Below are 22,282 nucleotides of genomic sequence, written 5' to 3'. Positions count from 1 at the left end.
ATCCAGGAGCAGCTGCTGGTCTCAGGGTCTAGTGGGATTTTGGGCCTGTGTTTTCTCATGCCATCCCATGCCAAGGTGGTGTAACGTGAGCAGAGAGAGAGAGAGAGAGAGGGGGGGGGGGGCTGGTTTGTTGGGATGGCCGTGACGTTCCAGCTGAAGGCCAGTGCGGTGGTTCTGGGGTTTTAGAAGGCGGGTACTCTCTTGATTGGATGCATGTAAAATTAATATCCTCTGGACTTTGCCTTTGCACTACATTGGAACTTGCCTATTTGGCTAATGCCGTGCCTTCTGCCTGCGCCACACACAGCAGTCCCCGTTTCTCTCCCTCCCTCCCTCCCTCTTTCTCTCCACTACCAGCCACCAACCATCCACCCCCCACATCTTTGCTGCTTCTCCCTCTGCCATCTCTCTTTCTCTCTTCCCTCCCTTTCAGTGCTGGGAGCGTGCGTATTGGCTGGGCTTTTTGAGACTCCATGCCAAATAGGTGGGCCCTGTGCGTGTTGGCACAGACTCAGTCAATGGTTAGAGAAGGAAAGTGGAGAGGAAGAGAGAAAGAGAGAGACAGAGTTGGAGAGAAAGAGGGGGAAAAAGAAGCTGCACTCGGGTTTGCCAGCGGTCGTGCGCACTCTTCCAACATTGATTCGGTCCTCTTGTTGTTTTTTTCCCTCTATTCTCCTTCTTCTCCTCCGTCTGCACCCCCCTTGTCCAGCGCTCTCCCTCTCTCCGCGAGTGTTATGCAGATCTAGAGAATTGAACCAATAGCGCACGCCGCTTTGCCAGGCAATTTTCTTTAGTTTTTTTCATCAAGATATTTCTTCCGACATTTTTCGCAAACAAAGCGACTTGTTTACGTTTTTGACAAATATATCCTTTTTGCTGCAATATCAGTTTTATTTTGCTTGTGTATGTCCAACTCTTTAAGAAAATCCTTTTAGACAGAGAGATTGCTTAACGTCTCTGCACTCTCCTTCTGTTGTGCTCTTGAACAGCACCTCTACTGCTACAGTACCTCCTGTGTTCCTGTGCTGGTATTACACTGCGCCCCCTTGGCCTGTCTCCTCTTTCTCAGCTTTTTCCCCCCTGCTGCTTTGATTGGACAGTTTCTCAGCTTCTGGTTTTGCTTAATTCTTTTTTCTTCAGAGTTTATCTTTATAACCAACGCAGCATTATTCAGAGACTTTTCGCAAAAAATCCAGTTTCTGTCCTGGTGGCGCATATTACGTTTTTTACGTTTTTATTTTATTTTTTACAATCGGTGGGGTGAACTTATGATGCGAGAGCAAAATGGTAACTACCATTCATTATTGTTTTATTCACAAACGGTTGTTGCTAGATTATTTTGAGTGCAGATGCAGTTATGTTATTTATAGACAGATATGTTTAATGTTGAGGCTTAGGATGTTAAATGTGAGTTCTCTCAAATTATTTAAGTGTTGTACGCATTATAAATTAGCTAATGTATAAATGTAGATGTATGCATCTACATTTATTTTTTTATAAATACTACCATTTTTTACCAAAGGTTTTTGGGAATTAATACTGTTCTTGTTTTGTTATGGTTGAATGCAAGTATGGCAATATTTTAGTTTAAAATGTACATCTTTTTTAATTAATATATTTAGGCAGGCACATAATTGTGCCAAAAAATGTTGGAGGAAAAAAAAACCTAACAGTGGATACTTAATTACTTTATTCTCATCTCTTTCTTCTCAGTCTGAATATTGTGTTGATCAGTGTTTTGTAATGTGCGTTCTCCAATCTAATCTGTCTGTTAGGTGAAGAATGTATAACATCTTTCCCTCTCTCGCTCTCTCTCTCTCACACACACTCTCTCTCTCTCACACACTCTCTCTCTCTCTGTGCCTCTCGCTCATTCTCTCCCTTCGCTCACACAGAGCAGGCGCTGCTCCTCCATGCTGCGTGCCGGTGCTAACTGCCTCTCTTCTCTCTTCCCCTCCTCACCCCCACTCCCCCTCTCCCCGTCTTTCTCTCCCCCGTTCTCCCCCTCCTCCTCCTCCTGCTTCCCCCCCTCCTCCTCCTCCACGCTGCTCCAGGATGAATTCCACCCCTTCATCGAGGCCCTGCTGCCCCACGTCCGCGCCTTCGCCTACACCTGGTTCAACCTGCAGGCCCGCAAGCGCAAGTACTTCAAGAAGCACGAGAAGCGCATGTCCAAGGAGGAAGAGCGCGCAGTGAAGGACGAGCTGCTGGGAGAGAAGCCGGAGATCAAGCAGAAGTGGGCCTCGCGCCTGCTGGCCAAGCTGCGCAAGGACATCCGGCCCGAGTTCCGCGAGGACTTTGTGCTCAGCATCACGGGCAAGAAGGCCCCCAGCTGTGTGCTGTCCAACCCCGACCAGAAGGGCAAGATCCGCCGCATCGACTGCCTGCGCCAGGCCGACAAGGTGTGGCGGCTGGACCTGGTCATGGTCATCCTGTTCAAGGGCAGCCCCCTGGAGAGCACGGACGGAGAGCGGCTGGTCAAGTCACCACAGTGCACCAACCCGGGGCTCTGTGTCCAGCCGCACCACATCGGGGTGTCCGTCAAGGAGCTGGACCTCTACCTGGCCTACTTCGTCCACACGCCAGGTATGTGCACATTTTGGATATTAATACACTACATAGGGAAAGAGATGCCAACACGTTAACACTGGTCATACATGCAGGTGAGCATGTGTAAATAGAGGTACACACACGTTTGAATAATCACAAAATGTTGGGTATGTACATTCAAACCCAACACAGAAACAATGACTTGCGTGATACGTTATTAAAAAGAGATGGGATTTAAAAATAACAATACATAAAGGTAAACCTTAGAATAGATGTAGTCACTTTGAGAAACACACCTAAATTGTCTTTTAATTTAAATGTAATAATTTAATTTGAAAATTAAATCAAGTTAGGTTTTTATTGAACACAATGCACATCCCTTTTTGCTTTTATTCCCTTTATTGCTTTTATTCCCTTTATAAAAGCAAATAGTTTTGCTTTTTAGGATTTTTCCTTCTTTTCGTCTGTTTCTTGGTGTTTGTTTACATGACAACACAGTATAAATAGTAATAAAGAGAATATGTGAGTGTGTGTCAAGGGCATTCAGCCAGCGTGGTCTGGCAAGTACGAGTTTCATTTTTCTGAGCGAGGCATTTGCGGCTTCATATGAGCATGTATTTAGTGTTTTTTATAGGAAGGGATTTGCATGCCTGTGTGTGTGTGTTTTATGAGATGATCATCATTGTCAAATTGTGTGCTTTTGTGAGAGTCGCTGTTAATAAGATTGTACTCTGTCTGTCGAAGTGTATGTGCTACGATAAGGCCATTGTAGACAGGGATCGTCATTTGGCCACAGCCCAGATTGTGTGTGTGTGTGTGTGTGTGTGTGTGTGTGTGTGTGTGTGTGTGTGTGTGTGTGTGTGTAGAGAGAGGGTGAGTGGAGCCGCGAGTCTCCTGCTCCCAGGCCGCAGGCTGCTGCCGCCTTTACCGTCTGCCTGAACACTAGCACCATGTTAGACCTGGCTGCCAAACACACACACACACACACACACACACACACACACACACACACACACACACACACACACACACACACACACACACACACACACACACACACACACACACACCTACACACACACACACATACACACACACACACACACACACACACACACACACACACACACACACACACCGCCAGTGCTCACAGACAGCCAGTACTATTGCAGCAACCTTCACACCCATACACACACAGCTAAATAAAGATACACTCATTTGATTAAAAAAAAATTAAAAAACACAACTCTGTCATCTTTTTAGCGCTCTTTCACACATAGAGCCAAACACGGTTTTAGTCACGATTGTGTACACACACCCACACAGCACACTGTCTCGGCCAAGGACTATCATAGATACAGTTTGAAACAGCCAAACATTGTTGTATCTCAGCCACCATCGTGGATACACACACTCACACTGGGCCAAACATCGCTGTAGCCTCCAGTGCGCGTACTCTACACACACAGCCAAAACGCTGGCTGTGTTGTCGTTTTTTCCCCAACATTGCAAAAAAAAAAAACTTTCTCTGCAGCCACACACACACGCACACAGGAAAGACATTTTACAGCCTAATCCTCCAAATACACACTACTTCACCATTTGCTGGCTACATACACAAACACACGCTCATGACCTAATATTATCTCAGCTGGAATTTTCTCGAAATTTCAAACAGTGACTCAACCAGCTTCACAACACATATACACACACATAGGCATATACTGTATATATATACAGCATAACCAAGTCACTGCCCAAATACACACACTCACACTTTGCACTAGGCACAACTCCTATGGAAGCCGCTAAAATGACTGTAGCCAAATGCTATCACAGCCGTACCTCAGTCTCTCTCCTGACACACACACACACACACACACACACACACACACACACACACACACACACACACACACACACACACACACACACACACACACACACACACACACACACACACACACAAAATCTCGGTCAGGCCTAACACCTCACACAGCCCGAGCCAAACCCTGGCAGCAACTCCAGCTCCACTCTGTTGGTCTGTCTGTCTGTGGCGGTGATAAACAGTAGGTCTGAGGAAATCTATCCTACTGGTTTAGTGGTATTTTTTTCATATAAATGGTCTTCTAAATTTGATTTAATTAATTTCTGATTTTTTCACTGACTTTGTTATGCACTATGTATATTTTGTGAAATAATTACTTTTTTTATATATATTATTTATTTATAATGAGTTACTGTGGATTCTGTGTTGGATAGTTGAATGTTTTGGGTTTTAGCTTAAAGCCTGTTTTTACATCGCTTATTATGAATTAAACAACCTTGTACACTATATTGAGTAATGTATACTCTTACATATAGATTAGAGTTTTATGTTTGTTTAATCTGAGTTTGGGATATGTGTGCTAAAAATTTAGTTATTTAATTTAATAGTCATATGTTGAAAAAACTAAATTCTGTTGAATTTTTAGTTTGGGGTTTTATTTAGATAAAGCAATTATATAAGTTATTAAGTTATATAAGTTAGTATATAAGTTTTTACCAACCAGAAACAAAAACTAGAAAAACGTCAAAACTCATTTGAGGTAGAAACAAATTGCAGTCCACAGCTGTAAATATTTTATTTTTCGTATTATATACCAAATATATAAGTGACATGTAGCCACTTTCAAAATAAAAATAAGAATAAAGTGAAGGTTGCTGCTGATAATTTTGTTTGAAAAGTTCCTGTCAATGATTAGGGAAGTAACCAAGGTTAAAAGTATATATAAAATATATATTTTAAACATATACTTTAACTATATGTTTCATGACTTATTTTCTCTATCTCTTCCGAAACCGTTGCTGTCCAGTTTTTAGTTATGTCCTGCGCACTATTGGCAACAGTACTTTAGTTTCGAGCAGTCCGGTAAAACACGTCTGCTTGAAGGGGCTGCCCATTCATAATGTAGATTTACTGTGTGCACTCGCTTATCTTATCTGGCAAACACAGTGTGCCCTCGGCCCCTTTATTCACCTCCAATGAGCCCGTGCTCAGTTAAAGTCCTGGGTGGAGTGACATGTAGAGGGGTCAGGGGGAGAGACAAAGGACAAACCACTGTATGAAACCCTGTCATAAGGTTGCCACAGTTGGCACACTTGGCATTCATTTTCTTATAAGTGGTAAATGTGTATTCGGGAGCATACAGACATGAAGGCCGGCTGCATTTATCTCTCACGCTTATCTGTTGATGTGCAGTTTTTCGTGTTGTATTGCCTCAGTCACTCAATGAATGACAAGATGTACTCATTGTTTGTTTTTTGTTTGGTTTGCATTTTGTCAGTCTTTAGCATCTCTGTCTTCCTCTCTCCTCTGATCCCGTGCACACTTTTGTTTTGTCTCCTTAAACATCGCCTTCATTGTCGCTCTCACAGAGGTAAAGCCTTTGCTGATCTCTTTTGTTTATATTGTAGGAGAGACAGAGAGCGAGAGGGAGAGAGAGAGAGAGAGAGCGTTGGAAAGGAGAAGAGGCTGCGATAGCGATTGTTCTGTTTGGCAGCGCCCGGGCCCGTTGGTGTGGGAAGAAGAGAAAGACGTCTTGTGTTTTTGTTTATGACAGAGTGGCAAAAGCTGCCACGGGGAATCTCTGGGCTTGCCGTCAGCCAGGCTTTCTCCGGCTGTTCTGAGGCCAGCCAGCCAGCCAGCCAGCCAGCCAGCCAGCCAGCCAGCCTTTGAGATCCTCTCTGTTATGGAGCATAACGTCGCCGTATAACAGAAAAAAACACGCTGCCACAATGAAAAAACCTGGTCCTCTGCTTTTAAAGCACCTCTGATAGAGAGCAACAAAACAGACAGAGAGTAAAGTGTCTTTGAACATTGTCACTCAAATACGGACAGAGAATAGAGGAGACTGGGAGAGTGGTTGTTGTGCAGTACAGTGAGTAGTGCATTCTTTAGAGTGTTTTGTTAGGAGATTGGTATAATGGAGATAGTGAGTGACCCGGAAGAGCCAAAGGTCTGCCAGAGAGCTCCACATGCTGGCATGGTCCCTCTCTGATAACACATGAATGGATTGTGTATCGGACAGGCTTAGATCACAGTACTAGCTTAGATATACATTTCACTACTGTGTGTCGTACGCCACCTGAGGACAAAATGGTTTGTCTGCTTCTCGTATAGCGTTCAACGGACTATTTGATTTATAACCCTTTGTGCTGTTTTAGCTTAAACTCAGCACATTTCTCATTGATTCAAGGTTGGAAAAAGACAGAATATAAAAAGAAAAAGAAAATACATTTGTGAGGTCCAAAGTTAGCTCAGTGCTCTCTTAGTCATATTTTGGACCTCATTCTTACAGCTTCTTTTTTTGTTGCTTTTCTTTCTTTTGTACGCCATAAGTGTGATCATGAAAAGATGTTTCAAATGTGTTTCCAATCAAAAAGTGCAGTACAGGAAATTTGCAGTCACTCCGAGGGAGGTGTGAAATGTGCTCGCCGTGCCATTTCTTGCCATGACCGCTCTACACTCCACGCTCTACGCTGCCATATCCCGCCTCTTTCACTCTCTCTCTCTCTCTCTCTCTCTCTCTCTCTCTCCCTCTCTCGCTATAGCAATAGTAATGCCTTGGACGGCACTGTGAGAAAGCCCAGAGAAACCCTAGCGCTGCAGCCAGGCCCCTCCAGGCCAACTCACTGACCACAGGAAGGATTCACGAATAAAAAAAAAAACATTTGTTCAATTCATCACTGATGAAAACAGTGATTTATTGGGTGGAAAAGAACAGAAATGTTGGAGAAAAAAATGGGGAATAAAAGTAGGAATAAGAGAGGGAGACTGAAACAGAAAAAAAGAGATGCATCCTAACAGTCATGGCTGACATGATGAATAGCTCGCAACGTGTTACAAGTTGACAGGAACCTCTGATGGATTCCACAGGTTCCCCAATGCTCCGTGGCTCCGTATTTCTTCTTTCTTTTTTTCCTGTGAAAATAATCTGTTGTTAATTACTTCCCGGATCTCTTTTCCAGCTCCCATGACATCACAAGGGCTGAGTGGACTGTTGTTGAGTGTTTGTGTGTGTGTGTGTGTGTGTGATTGTGCGGAGCTCTGGGATGACCCTCGGCAGTGAAGTAAGCATTGAGTTTCGATTAAATGAGACCTCGACACTGAGGGAGTTGGTCAAGTCTGAGGCTTTTGTATTGTGTGCGATGGGAACAGGGCCCACGCCGGCTAAGAAAAAGCTCTCCACATGCAGAGAGCGGCTTTGGCATCGGTAAAATGTTGACTCATGGCTCTTGTTTAGCCGGGGCCAGCATCTCTTGTCTTTCTGTGTGGCGTCAGGGTGAATGTCGAGGTGACTATTTATCAAAATCTGAAGGGGTTAAGATACAGGGATAGCCCAGTCACATTAGAGAGACGGAGTGAGAGTCTTCTCACACTATTCTTGGCTTCGGAAAAAAGTCTGTGTATTTGGAAAGCTAATGGTATCGGGCTAGCCAAAGCCCCTATTGTGTGCTCGCTCCAAAACATGCGCACGGACCCACACACACTTACACACAGACACACACATACAGACGCGAGGCTAACATTGGGGTGTCACAGACGGACATAGATTGGTCCAAAACCGCTGGGTCTGCATTTATCTCATGAGACTATGATGACACAAACAGACTTGAGGGAAAATAAATAAAAAAAACGTGAGAAAGGCCAGTCATAGTCAACGTTGTTATGTTTGGTCTCCCATTAAATTGACCAGTGAAAACTGGCGTGCTCCATGATACGGTGCCTTTGTCCTAGAATCAGCTCCCTGCTTTTTTTTCCGATTTTACATAACAATCGTAAGCCTCGGTTTCTTTGGCTCTGACTGACTCGGGAGAGAGTAAAACCGCCTGAAAATGTTCTGCTCTATCCGCATCTGTTTCCTTTTGTGTGAAGAGTTTGAGTGTTGGGAGATATGAGGTAAACAGATTGTTCCAGTGACATCGGGAGGCCGTCATCATAGTGAAACAAATGAGGCAGAGTGTACTATTTGGCTCTTTTATAAAGAAATTCTCTTATTCCCTCTTTTTTCAATGAAATCTGTCACATTTTTCATGTTAATCTTCAATAGAAGCTCTCCATTGTGAAGGCAACACAGGTGGGAAAGCAGAATAATTCTATTTAAAGGTTCTTCACGATGGAAGACTGAAATGTTATCGCAGTGTCAGATTAAGAATTGCTCATGTTTTCTGGATACTTATGGCCCAAATGCCATCCAAATGTAAGCTCAGATATAATTTGTTAAAATTAATTTGTCGAAAATATATTATGGAAATCAAATAATATAAAATATAATTATTATTTATAAAATAATAATAATTGAATACATGATTATGGGATCTATGAAAGGGTATTTGTGTTAATGCTTAGCGATTTTTCATTTTGTCCACGGGGGAAAAAAGAGCATTTTCACACTCAACGCAGTCTAATACCTACTGTTGAGATTTAATTACACATTTAAACACATTAACGATTGTCAAATAAAAACGGGTGTAAGCTAAGCTAAACACACAGTGATAAAAACTGCATTCTTTACTTGAGCTGAGAAGGCTTTTTTAAAAGCCCTCTCAGCTATAAAGTTTTTTTTTAAACCTGGAGAGAGGCAAAAAAGGGGGAGAAAAAAGGAGAGAGTAAGGAGAAGATGAAAAGAAAAGATAGAGGTTATTGAGAAAAGAGAGAGAGTCAGAAGCAGCGAGGGGGTGGTATTGTCTGTATTAATACTGTGTCTTCCCAGTGCCTCGTCTCTTTTCAGGCTTTTGTAGCGGCGCCAACCATGAAATGTGTCTGTCCCCAAAAACCATATACCCACTCAGGAGGGATTCCCGACCTCGGATAGACAGATAGGAGGAGGTGGAGAAGGAGTGCAGTGGCCAATGCTCACTATCAGGCAGGGCCAGCCAGAAACGAGGGAGAGCCAGGGACCATGGCTTATTCACCGGGCTGCACTCACAGCGAGGCCCTGGCATTGACTGCTACGTCTGGCTAACGACACCATTCAGCACCGCACAGCCATAGTCATGTTAAAATGAGAGTCACAAGACTGCGTTATAAATCCAAAGCACCGTTGCTTTTTTTTGTGTTGCTTTTATTCAGTTTTCCCATAAGAAGTGGCTTTGATGAGTTTTTGATGTTAGATAAAAACTTAATGATTTTAGAAAAAATAAAATAAAATAAAAACTTTTTGATTTGATTTTGCACATTAAGGTTTAAAACGTAATAAATTATTATGTGGACAAGTTGAAGGCTTACACCCATAGAGTGAAAGGAGTTGAGAGGAGTCATGTCAGCGGCCGTTTTTTTGGCACAATGCTATCTCTGTATGGAAGACGCCAAATTTTCATACACAGTCCGTGCCAACCTCCTCCCTCTGATTCTGGCTTTCTTCTCTTTTCTTTTCTTCCTTTCACTTGTTCGCCTTTTCTTTTATTCCTCTTTAGGGTTCAAACGAATGCCCTCCTCTAGCCTCATTAGCACCCTGGACTCCTGTTTGCAGCTACAGAAAAATGTACAATAACTTGTAAGCACAAACATTTTAGCGCTCAATAGGACCATTATCCTTGTTTTTTTCATGAAAGCATCATGGGGCTGTGAGCATTGAATGTGAGTTTTTCTTTGTCAATTCTCTGTTTCTTTCTTTTCTTTAGCCTGTAAAGAGGTGTTGCCACCACCAGCCATTCAGGTGTTATATTTTCACAAAGACTGGCATCCTGCATTTCTAACGGTATCTTTACAATTCATATTCGATCACAATCGATCGAGTGATTTTATTTTGAATTAAATATTGACGCATCTTTACATAGGCTGTCATGCTCGATTCCAGTTCAGTTCCTCTACTGTTTTGCGTAAAGTGATTGATTTGAAAATATATATATATATTTGACTACTGATGTTAACTTATTTTTTTCTGTTTAAATATCATAGTTTTTCTTTTTCTTTCTTCTTCACATTTTGTATGTCGTTTTTTTTGTTAAATATGTCCAAGCTGTTTTGCAGCAGGCCGCTAGCTCTTCTCCAGAGACAACCTTCATGAGGGCATCGTTTGGTGTTCATTACACCGTGAGAAGGAGAGCAGTTTAGAGAGGAGACAGAAAGTGGGGTGGTGGGGGGGCGAATGAGTGGAGCTAGCAGAGACGCACAACAGAATGCAGAGAATCAAATTTGGCATGCGTCTCTGTAAGCGAGTAAGCTTCAAATCAGTTTGGACACAGATCTAGGACACTAGACGGAGAGAAGAAAGCAGGATGAAACAGGATAGGGAACGACATGGTATTCAGAGGGGGGATAGATAGTGTGTATATATGTCTTTAGGGGACGGGGGGGGGGGGGTGTAGTTAAGTAAAGGATGACATGGAGGGGGTTGGTGGGTGGGTGAGGCTGAGGGGAAGAGGAGGGTGGGTGGGTGTTTGGTAAAGTGTCCCTTAATGACGACTTGAAAAACAGGCCGGTAAATAAATGGAGTGGCGGTAAACAAGGCTAGGCGCTTCATCAAAAGACTTCATTCATCTGTGAACAGGAGAGTCTCTCTTTTCTCTTGTGGAGAAAGAGAAAAAGAGCCGTCTGAACGCTGACGAGAGGACGGCGCTTGTTTAGATAACAGGATGAGTTTGGAGTGGAATGGCGTTAGTGTGTGTGTGTGAGCATGTGTTTGTTCATGTTTGTGTGAGTTTTGGGCAGGAGGGGGTTGGGGTTGCAAATCAGTTGGGATGTGGTGGACATTGTCTCAATGAGTGTGGTAAGGTGGGGGTAAAGAGATAATGTTGTTTGTTCTCTATATATCACTAGCGTGGATTCAGAAAAGGATTGCGTTTTATGTGTTTGGGGGGGGGGGTTAGAATTTTGCAGTAGGCCAGTATGACAGTGTGTGTGTGTCTTAGTACAAAGCGGCGTGGGGGGGGGGGGTGCTTTTTGGCACGGCTTTATGTGTGTGTACGTGTACGTGTGTGAGAGTGCATATGTGTGCATATGGCATTGCTCATTATACATGGTTATTTTTTCCAGACCAAGTGCTGTGCTCTTATTTTGCATGAGTTACAGTTACTCATGGGCTAAGCAGCCTGTCTTTTTTTAAAAAGAAACAGAGAGAGAGAGAGAGAGAGAGAGAGAGAGAGAGAGAGTTTGGAAGAAGCTAGATTCTCGGGGTCTCAGGGACAACGCGGTGAACCGGCCACAGCAAGGTGCCGTGCGTCCCTCTCTCTGCTTCAGCTGTTCATCATTTCAGCCCGCTACTCTGTCAGCCGATGGGAGTCATGTGTTGAACTAAGTGCTATAAAAAGTCTGCATTTCTGTCATGCAAACTTTTTAATTAAGAAGAAATGAATTCATAAATAATATAGAGATCAGGGTAAAGTCACCTCGAACCACTTAGTGAATTCTGACTTTGAAGAGTAGAGCGGAGAAGTTCAAACGGAGTGGCGTCTTTTAAAAGCTTAATTGAAATGTTTTTTTGTGGCATAATTTAATAATACATTTGTTAATGTGCCACTGTTTTTAAAACGCTCATCATCTCCTAAGAGCTCGTCGTCTCAGTAAAGCAGTGGCCTTGTGCGGTCTGATATGAGGGGTTTCATCTGTCACTACTATAGCTCAACTGATGCGTCAGCTGAGCTTTTGTCCTTTTCATTTCCAACTTCAGAGTATGGCAGAAGACATTTGTATTCATCTTTTAGTTTAGAATGACAAGAGACTCTTTTAAAAAGCCCTTTGTGTAGGATATCAGCAGCATCCATCATCACACATACTCTCTCAATTTCTCGTGAGAGTATGTTATCAATGATGTCATTTTAACTTAATTAGATCAATATATCTTTATCTAAACATATCTTTTTCTATTTGGATCCTTTGACTCCAAACAACAGGATTGATTTTAGGGTTCCCCCCTTTCCCTTCTCTCTCTGCTCTGCTTTGCCAACCCAAAGTCCCCCCTCCCTAGCCCAACCGCCTGTTCCCCCCTCACGTTTATTGGACCCGAATTTGGCTGGCACCATGGCAACCAAGACTCCCAGGGAACCTTGCCTGGGCAGGATCCAAGGTGCCTCCAGGGTGGCACTGGCTGGCTGTTGTCTGCGTCAATGGGCTGTCGCCGCGGCAGGTTGCTAGGACAAGGCCCAAAGCCTGGCTCTGGCCTGGCTGACACGGTCCACCATTTGGGAGCGCTAGCTAAAGCTAAAGCTCCTTTAACTAACTACCAGCTAACATGAACTGCTGCCATATCCGGTGACATTAGCCCAGCGCTTCCAATGCTGCAGGCCTCGGCTAACTGCAGCACGGGGGAAGCTTTTCACCAGTACGCATATTGATGTGGCATGGCTGGGTGCCCAGTGCTGCTGCCTCCCACATGAGGGAGAGGGAGAGAGTGTGACGAGAGAATGAGAGGGAGAAAGCCAGCATAGAGATGGATTTTTTAAATGTATAATATATGAGCATATAGGTTTTTTTTTTTTTTGAACAATGCCTTTCTCCTGTGGTGTTTCAATATTCATCTTCACATATTTGGCTCTGCTGCATGTCTTGCCAAAATGTGTATGTATGATATTCAAATGTATGATTATGATGTGTACAGCGCTGTGCATCTGTTAATGCAATATGGTTGTATGGCTGAAGCTGAGAACCACTAGTAGAGTAGTATGTGAAAGAGCAATGCAATTCATTCAAGAGGGAAATTGTTTCATTGTATTCGAGTGCTTTTCTGTCCAATGAGTGTTTGTGTTTGCTCCTGTACAAATATATGGTCATCTGCTTCACTCTGTTAAACTGCAAACAAAACAAAACAAGTAGGTGACACACGAGTCATCATACTTTATGCAAGGATTATGTTAGTGTTGTCCAGCTTTTATGCGAAAAAGAAAGGACACTTGGGCATATTTGTATACACACACACACACACACACACACACACACACGCAAACAAAGCTTGTGCTCTTGCGAAATCTTTGCGCTTGCTTTTTGGCACAGTTACTGTAATGTAAGCTTTTAGACACATCAATGCTGTATGGGGGGGTCAACCATTATAGCACTGCTACCAGAAGCTTTCCACATTAGTATAGCATCATAATAGCATTGTGGCACAGGCCCCTCTTTTTGGGGCCAAACATGCTAAAAAACTGTTCATTTGAATTGCATGTATACATGTATTTTATACTATTTATATAGGGCAGCAGGATCTAAAATGCACAGTAACTTATGCAAGTCAGATAATTCAAGTCTATATTCAGTGTATGTATTATTAAGTCAAACTGTACTAGTTTGCTCACTCCCTGTAGTGCACAATAAGGTAACTACACACTAGACTAGAGTAATGCAAGTGCCTTCAAGTTCAAGGGCAGTGCTTTATGCTATTTTGCAAAGAAAGCTTAAGCCCCACTAAAATAGGCCCAACGACGTGCCTGGCTGCCACACAGTGAGCATGGGAGACTATGCATGGAGCTATAGGGTCTTGCTGACTTAGAGCATCTTCACACTATGCCGTTTAAATGTATGTTGCCTCTGCAATTGACAAGTTGCCAAAACAATATATACAGAATCAGCATGCCACCAGAAATTATTTAAAAAGAGTGGTGCTTGACACTCTGGATGAGATGATAAAAAAGTATGTGTACATTCCATATCTTAATGCACAAAGGGTTAATAGGGCTACACGTTGACTCTGTTGAGAAGGACTGGCATCACTGTACTTTCTTAAATTATGAGTCAGTATCCATAATTGCTCGTGGGCCAACCGCTGCTACAGTAGAGCTCCACTTGATTAAAGTAGCTTCGTACAATTTGCCAGAGCTTGGTTTAAGACAAGCAGGGACCTTTGCAGAGGGGTTTATGGGCATTTTAGCCACAACTTGGTGTTGTGAGTGTTTCCCTGTCAGTTTTTTTCCCTCTCCTTTGACCTTCTTTTTTTCACTTTGTGAGGACAAAGTCAGTGTTCTTTCCATCTCTCTTAAGTGAGTTGAGCCTGTGGCAGGGAGACAGTGGATTCGTCATGCGAGGTGTGTAAGGAGATATGGTGTGTGATCCATGGAGCTGGCAGTGGGTGTGCACGCTCAGCACTGCCAGCCAGTGTAAAGAGGCCAGAGGTAGAAAGTTGAAGAGAGAGACAGAGAGAGAGAGAGAGAGAAAAGTCTGACACTACGTTAACAGGATATGAGGTATTATTAAATTGCTTCATCCTTGTTTGTTTCCCTTTTTTTCTAGTCTCTCTGTTCCTCCTGACCTACAATTGGGGGTTAGATTGAGGATAGTGACAGACTAATGTGCCCCTTTTCCTGCAATTATCCTCCTCTCTCATTTTCTGACTCTGTCCCCCTCTCTCTCTCTCTCTCTCTCTCTCTCTCTCTCTCTCTCTCTCTCTCTGTTTCCCTCTCCAATCCTCTTGTTTAATTTTGTCCGTTCATCTCGTTTCATCTTTGTGGGTAATTGTTCTTTTTTTCCCTCTGTTTTTACTTACTACTTTCTGTCACCTTCTTAGAGCGAAGTGGTAAATCAAGGTTGCACTTCATATTTAAAAACTACTTGATGGTCCATTAGAGTAATCTGGTGCTAATTTATGGTAGATGGCTATCTGAGATTTTGGATGGATACTGTGCTTGTTAATAAAGAATAAATGCAAGGCTGTGCGCCTTTTTTTCTTCCTTTGTTTCCATTTATTTTATTTTATTTTATTTTGTTCCTCTTGTCTTGGGTCTAAAATCGTACTCTCTCAGAAGAGTTCAGTTTTTATTATATGTAATTACTTTTCAAAAGTGTGTTTTACATTACACTGTACATGTGCTAGTCTTGGTTATTGGCATATTGGCAATGAGTCCTGGTTTACAGGGTATTTCTTTACTTTCCTCTCACTCTCTTTGTGGTTCAAACCACCTCGAAACCACAGAAGGACTTTTGTATATGTGTATAACCGTGTTTAACTGGAGGTGTGCATGATTGCTGTTGCTTTCATGGTGCCTGGCTGCTGTTGGTGTTTGGTTTGGTTGCTAGCCTACTGTGTCTTCCTCCCCACTGCACACTGACCATGAAATAGAGCAGAACTGACCAAAGGTTCGGTTACCCTTGCTATTTTTTTGTTTATTTATTTGGCGCAATATATCGTTAAAAACCGAACACCCCCTATACATATCTTTATTCACTTATAATGAGTACAGAAAAGTGTTAAAAAAGCTGTTTAGGTTAGCTAGCTTACATTTTTAAGCATCATTGTCTTCTGTATGATTAACATAATAGTTAACAGCATATCCTATACAGATGCATGGTCAACAGGGGTTTGATTAACATCAGGGTGGCTTACTGAGTCATGTTAAATATCCGTTGGTAGCCAAGCACAAAACCAATTTAAATGGCAAAAGACACTCAATCCCCATCAGCTCCAAAGGTGACACTCTGTAACCAACCCTGACCTCTAACCCCACGTCAGCTCCTCCAAACATGGCAACTACTGTAAAGAATCTTTACAGGGCAATAATGAGGTCTCAGATAACTAGTAACTTCTAGCCTGGCGACATGCTCTTTGGATGGTAAATGCCTTGCACAGGTGCTAATGGGATGCTACCTTCTAGCCTAGCGCCAACTGTTTCACATCCTATTTCCTAGTCTAGTGCCAAGTTAGAGTCACTCCGGAGGCCAAATCATTGCCAAGTGCACTATGCTAACAATTTCCAGTCAAGGCTGATCCTCATTAATACAGTAGGTCATGATCAGCCTTAAAAAACTAGCATACAGCAGCCCTGTATGTGGCCTGGTGTTAGTGCGGGGTCAGACCAATGACAGCATGAGAGAGAGAGAGAGAGAGAGAGAGAGAGAGAGAGAGAGAGAGAGAGTGGGATGAGGAAGAAGATAAATGAGTTGGTGGGTTCTAACTGTATGTGACACATGTGTGGCTGTTGTTGATTAAAAGTTGTTGTTGTAATTGCGCGGCTTAAAATGCCAGGTGGCGGATGTGTCCCGCTAATCCCCTATCTAATTTCGAGGTCCAGGGGTGAAGCTCTTAATCCGAAACACACACACATACGCTCACTCTTAGTCTTGCAAAAACACGTACACGTATGAACATACACACACATCCCCACATGAACAAACACATGCACATACATTACATACATAGACATGTTCTCAGTCATATTTGTGAATTGTTTGCACAAACATATTTGAAATTCCGGGAAAACTGTTCACTTATTTGCAAGTGCGTGAAGTGATAGATTGTACTAAACTCAATACAATAAAGTATGGCAAAACATGCAGCGGGCACTCATACATAGGCATAATTTACTTCACAAGTTTGACCTTACCCCACAGATGCACTTTTATTTGTTTGTTTTTCTTGATGGGCATAAGCATCTGTGTGCGGCCTTATGGCCATGTTTATGTAGGAAAGCTTTAACGGATGATGCAGCATGCTGTCCTTATCTCTCAGTACACCACACACACACACACACACACACACACATACACACGCACACACACACACACACGCGCACACACACACACACACACACACACACACACACACACACACACACACACACACACACACAAATATGCCCCACATACTTTTTTTAATGTAAGTCAGTAACATTATTTCACCCTCTTTTGCTTTCTCTTTGTCTTTCAACTCTCATTTGTTTATTTTTATGACTTCAGCGGTTTGCTGGCGTTGTTGCTGCAAACTCATGCCATATAAAGGTACACTTGAGATAGAGGCAAGTGTCACAGTCACAGGGAGATAAGAGGGTTGACTGGCTGCTCCACCCTTTACCTCGGCTCACCCCTGCTCCGCTCCACTGTATGTGGGTCAACCACAAAGTACACACAAGCTGCACACAGTGGATTTCTACATTACAACATGGGGAGGAGGCCTCGGTGGGGAAAGGGGGTGTTACCGTCTACATTGGTTATCTATCTTTTCTTGTGTAGTTCTCAGTAGTATGCCACTTTGACTTTTGCCTCAGTTTAACGTTAAACATGCTTAATTATTTTGCTAAGGGTATGTTCCTTGAATCTGTTAGTCCCTTTAGCTAGCTTAATGTACAGCCATACACATATTTTTTGAGGCCCTTCAAATACTGTTGATAGCTTTCTTTTACTTTATTTTTAACACAGGGCACCGTTCACATCCTATCATCTCTTCTTCTGTGGTCGCCCTCTTTCTCTTTCCTTCTCTTTCTCTCAGCCTTCTGCCTGTCTATGGCAGGTGCTAGGCCATGTGTTTTAAGTAGTAGTTCACAGTGCTCGCTAAGAGAGGGAGGAAGGAGCGAAGCAACAGGCAGGGAGGGAGGGAGGGAGGGAGGGAATTAGAAGGAACCGCCTTGCCCCGGGCATAGGGTCATCTCAGGTGAAACATCTCTCTGTGCGTGTGGGCGGGGTGTCAAAGTCAAGAGGGCGGAGTCAGAGAAGGAGTCTGTTGACACACAGCAAGATAGGAATAAAGTTTATTTGTAGGAGGAGAGATCAGCAAACCAGTCAATAACTCACTATTCCTCACCATGCTAAGTACACACGTCTAATCGAATGTACTGCAAATTAAACTCTCAGTTTTTATTACGTTATATTCTTTTAACTTATGTTTTTTGAATATTCTAGTGGCAGCAATGAACGTCTTGAGAGAAAGAAGGAAATGGGAGTTGGAGACGGGGGGATTACTCCTTCTATCCTCTGGCTGTAGTACTGTGTGCATGCAGAAGGAGTTCCTAATAAAGGAGAAATATGCGTCTTTGAGTGAGTGATCAATTGAGCGATCAGGACAGTGTAGAAGTGTTGTGAATTGTCAGTGACAGCAGCAGCAAGATGTGTGTTCAAACCTCGGTGCACTGAGAAAGGTGCCTCGTCAGGGGACCTCTGTCAGAAAAAGGGGGAACGTATAGAGGATACACTCTTAAAGGAGATGGAAAGTGGGAGTGAAAGAAACCGAAGGGGGGAGGGGGGCTGGTGGTACAGATGATTTCCCAAGTTCAGATAGGAAAAGAGGGTGGAGTAAATGATTAGAGAGGAAGGTAGGGAACGGGAGAAATACAGAGAGAAGTGGGGAGGTGGCGAGAGAGAGAGAGAAAGAAAGAAAGAAAGAGTGAGAGAGGAGGAACGTAAGAGAGAGAGAGAGAGAGAGAGCTTCTTTGCGGGGCGGGTTTCCTGAGGTCACAGTACTGAATATCACAGAGGAATGTGGAATGCTGAATAGCTGCCAAGGCAAACACACCGACTGCTCCACCGCCGCCCCCAATGGCTGTCAAGAGGCGCTTTATATACACACACAGACATGTAGTCCTATATGTGCATGAGCATATATACAGTACAGTCACATAAAGAGCCCAACGCACATTGACATTGGATCCACTGCACAGTGCACTGCACACACAGACACGCACATGTACAACAGCCACGCTGTCAGCACCTTTTTTTTTGTGTGTAACTGTAGCTGACCGCGCAGAACTATGGTGATTAGAGACCCAAGTTTAGGTATCTTTCAACTGCAGCTCTCTGCCGCCATGATTACTGGGATATTCTTGTTCTCAAATGAACATTATTTGAGAAATGTTTTCATTAGTTTGTCGGTGCGTTTGTGTTTATAGAAGGACCATTATAATGGACCGTGACAGCATAGCTGAAATGCAGGGAGCTGTAAGTTATTACAGCTGTCACACACGCACACCTCCACACACACACACACACACTAACGCACAAGCGCACATACACATACACACATGAATCGACAAGCGTGTGCACAGTATCGCACAGAGTGAATGACTAATTTACTGCAGGTTGGACAAACATGTTAAAACACACTGATCCAGTGACTCATAAGCCATGCACACACATGCTAAACCAGCGTTTGATGTTTTGTCAAGGACTTAGGTTATATCCGCCGTCGGCTAAAAATATATGCTGAGAAGGTGTAGAGAGATCTCCTTTTGAAGAATTCACGTCAAGTATAAAAGAGAAAGAGATGTAGTGCTGTTCCAAGGGCCAATAACCTCTTCCATGTTTCCTCCATCTTCATACCAAAGTCAAATAAGAATCATCTCAATATTTGCAATTATTTGAACCAAAGAGGGATTGAAATACAGACAGTCACTCAGACAGGACAAAGAATGGGTTGTAGATAGTGTGGAGACAGGAAAGTCTGTGCGACCAATTTAGCGATCATACTGTATATGTGTGTCCTAATGATTTACATGTGTCTGCTCACCGGTACCTATAACAGTTAACACAAAGAAATAGCTAATTCTCTCTCCGTGGTTGTTTTTCTACCTGTTGTACAATTGGTGGCCGCAGTTTGTTGTATGATCCCACCCTGTTCTTGTGTATGTGCTTATGTGTGTGTGTGTGTGTGTGGGCATGTTTGACTGTCGTTTTCTCCTCCCCCGCCACACTCCCTCTGTCTCGGAGCATGCCAGGGTCAGAGGTTGTAACAACTGAGCCACTCCACCGGTCTTTGATGTGGTTTGCCCCCCCACACACACACACACACACACACACCAAGGTCAAGTCAAGACAAACAACACTCGCACTTAAGGCCTTGTGCATCCATTTTCTCTCTCTCAAGGTGCTGACAGCCACGGAGAAAAAAACAAGGCCAGGGTTCTGCTGTGCAGGTCTCTGTGCTTTGATGTGTTCTCATGTTTACCACATGCACATTAGCAGGTTTTGACAGCCATTTAGCACATGAAGGAGTACATGTCAACACGGATGCAGATTGTGTGGAAGAACTGCAGTATTCTGCATGTAAAAGTAGGACAAAACACTATATATTCAGACAATAAATACATCATAATGAAAAACCCCTTTCAAGATAATATCAGGTCAAGTTGTTGTAGCATTATCTCAATCTTTTTTTTACTTTGAATCTAAAATGAACCTCCCTGAACAGTACACACGTCAATAAACAATATAATGAGGAGAACCACCATATTTGCACACACACACACACACACACACACACACACACACACACATTGCACAACATTTGACTACATATCATACTCCTAATGCCGCAAAGGGAAGGCCTGTCTCTTGTCAGCAACCAACCAACTGTAAAATTTGTATTGCTTTCATTATTCACAAAATATAAAATGCTAAAGTTTAAGTTAGTTAATTGGCAACATTTGTCTTAAAGGGACTCTTTCCTCCCAGAATAAGTATTTTGGATTAGAGGGGTTCTGTGTGGATTTGTGTTCTTGAGTTCACACCACAAAAGTTGAAATGAGCTCATTTCATTTGATCAATTGTTTATATGCACTCAAATGTATTTGTTTGTGCGGTTGCTTGTAAATGTTCAGCCAGCATGTGTGTGTGTGTTTTCTCATTCTGTCCGCACCCAGTCATCTCCCTCCTTCCCTCCCTCCGTCCCTCTGTTCTGTTCATCCCTCGCTCATAGCTGTGCAGTCGGGAGAGGCAGGCCCGGAGTCAAAAGTGCAAGTGTGCCGCTTGGCTGATGAGTCACAGAGAGGCAGCTTTCCCCCCACTGTTTGTAAATATGTGGTTATCCTAATTGAACGCAGCTCCAGTTTCCAACAACTTTCATTTCTTCTTTTTGTGTGTGTGTGGGTATGTGTGTGTGCACACAGCCACATCTGGAGTAGCAGGAGACATATGGCACTGATACGCACGCCGTGCAAAAATCACACATACACACAATAACATATAACAGAGGCACAGAGGTTCCACTAGCACACACACACACACACACACACACACACACACACACACGCTAACACACCTAGGATCCACATTTTATTTTTAGGAGTAGGATGCAGTCTTCCTGCTTCTGTTAATCCCTCTTTCTCATACATGCACATGAATGATCCCACACACACACACACACACACACACACACACACACACACACACACACACACACACACACACTCACTTACAAACACAAACACAGCGACTTTAACATCTCTCCATAATTACAGGCTGTGAGATCCCAGTCTAAAGGCTGTGGTTTGGCTGGCCCTCCTCTCCCTCCATTAAGACACTAAGCAGCGTGTGTCACTCAGCACTTGGAAGGCTCCTCTCCAGAGGTGGCAGCAGGGGGCCAATAAATATACACTCTCACTCTTACACACGCACACACACACACACACACACACACACACACACACACACACACACACACACACACACTTTTAGGTACGTATTACCTTCACTTGCATTCAGAAAATGTAGATTAAATCAAGTTAAACTAATGTAGATTCAACCAAACTCACCTAAATTACCAGAATTACCCTTTACTAAATTCCTTCACTTTTTCATTCATCGCCATCCCAACACAGATATAGTCATTTCAAATGTAGGTCCTTAAATACTTTATATAGAACTAATAAGATTATTTACTGCTTCACAAGCCCAGAAGCACCTTGTACATAATTAGACTTTATTTGAACCTATTTTTAATTATCTACCTGTTTTTTTCCTGTAGTCCCTTCCTTGATTTACTTAGTGATCCATGACACTTTCAGTAAACAGACATGAACATTTTCTCAAGCAGATGTTAAGCTCATTGACATCATTGCATGCTAATCTAGAAGGTGGTCTGCGGTGGCAAATCCGTATCATTTCAGTACCTTGATCTAGAAACTTTGGCTTCAGTGGCAGCTGCTTGCTTATGGAAATATAGTGGATATACCTTTCCTGAGTGCACTGTGAAATCATCACCTTAGTCGTGATTTCCCTCTTATTCACATTATTACGTAAACAAGAAAACTTTTTACAAATATTAAGTTTGATGTTTTTTTT

The 22,282-nt window shown here is 43.0% G+C and overlaps 1 protein-coding gene across 7 annotated transcripts in view; it reads left to right on the top strand.

Moving 5' to 3' along the window:
• LOC307251879 (nuclear factor 1 X-type-like) overlaps positions 1-22,282 on the top strand; it is a 112,266-nt gene that overhangs the window by 36,509 nt on the left and 53,475 nt on the right. For 5 of the 7 annotated variants that reach the window (XM_080029322.1, XM_080029316.1, XM_080029317.1 and 2 more), the window contains one exon: positions 2,055-2,586. In XM_080029322.1, the coding sequence (XP_079885448.1) occupies positions 2,055-2,586 (532 nt within the window). Of the gene's footprint in view, positions 1-584; positions 1,288-2,035; positions 2,587-22,282 lie in introns of those variants that run through there. The other 2 variants (XM_080029319.1, XM_080029320.1) reach the window with 2 other exon arrangements.

Source organism: Ammodytes marinus, assembly GCF_949987685.1.
Source record: "Ammodytes marinus genome assembly, chromosome: 6".
Taxonomy (NCBI): domain Eukaryota; kingdom Metazoa; phylum Chordata; class Actinopteri; order Uranoscopiformes; family Ammodytidae; genus Ammodytes; species Ammodytes marinus.
Note: the sequence above shows the minus strand (reverse complement) of the source record. Positions and strands in the feature narration are given on the sequence as shown.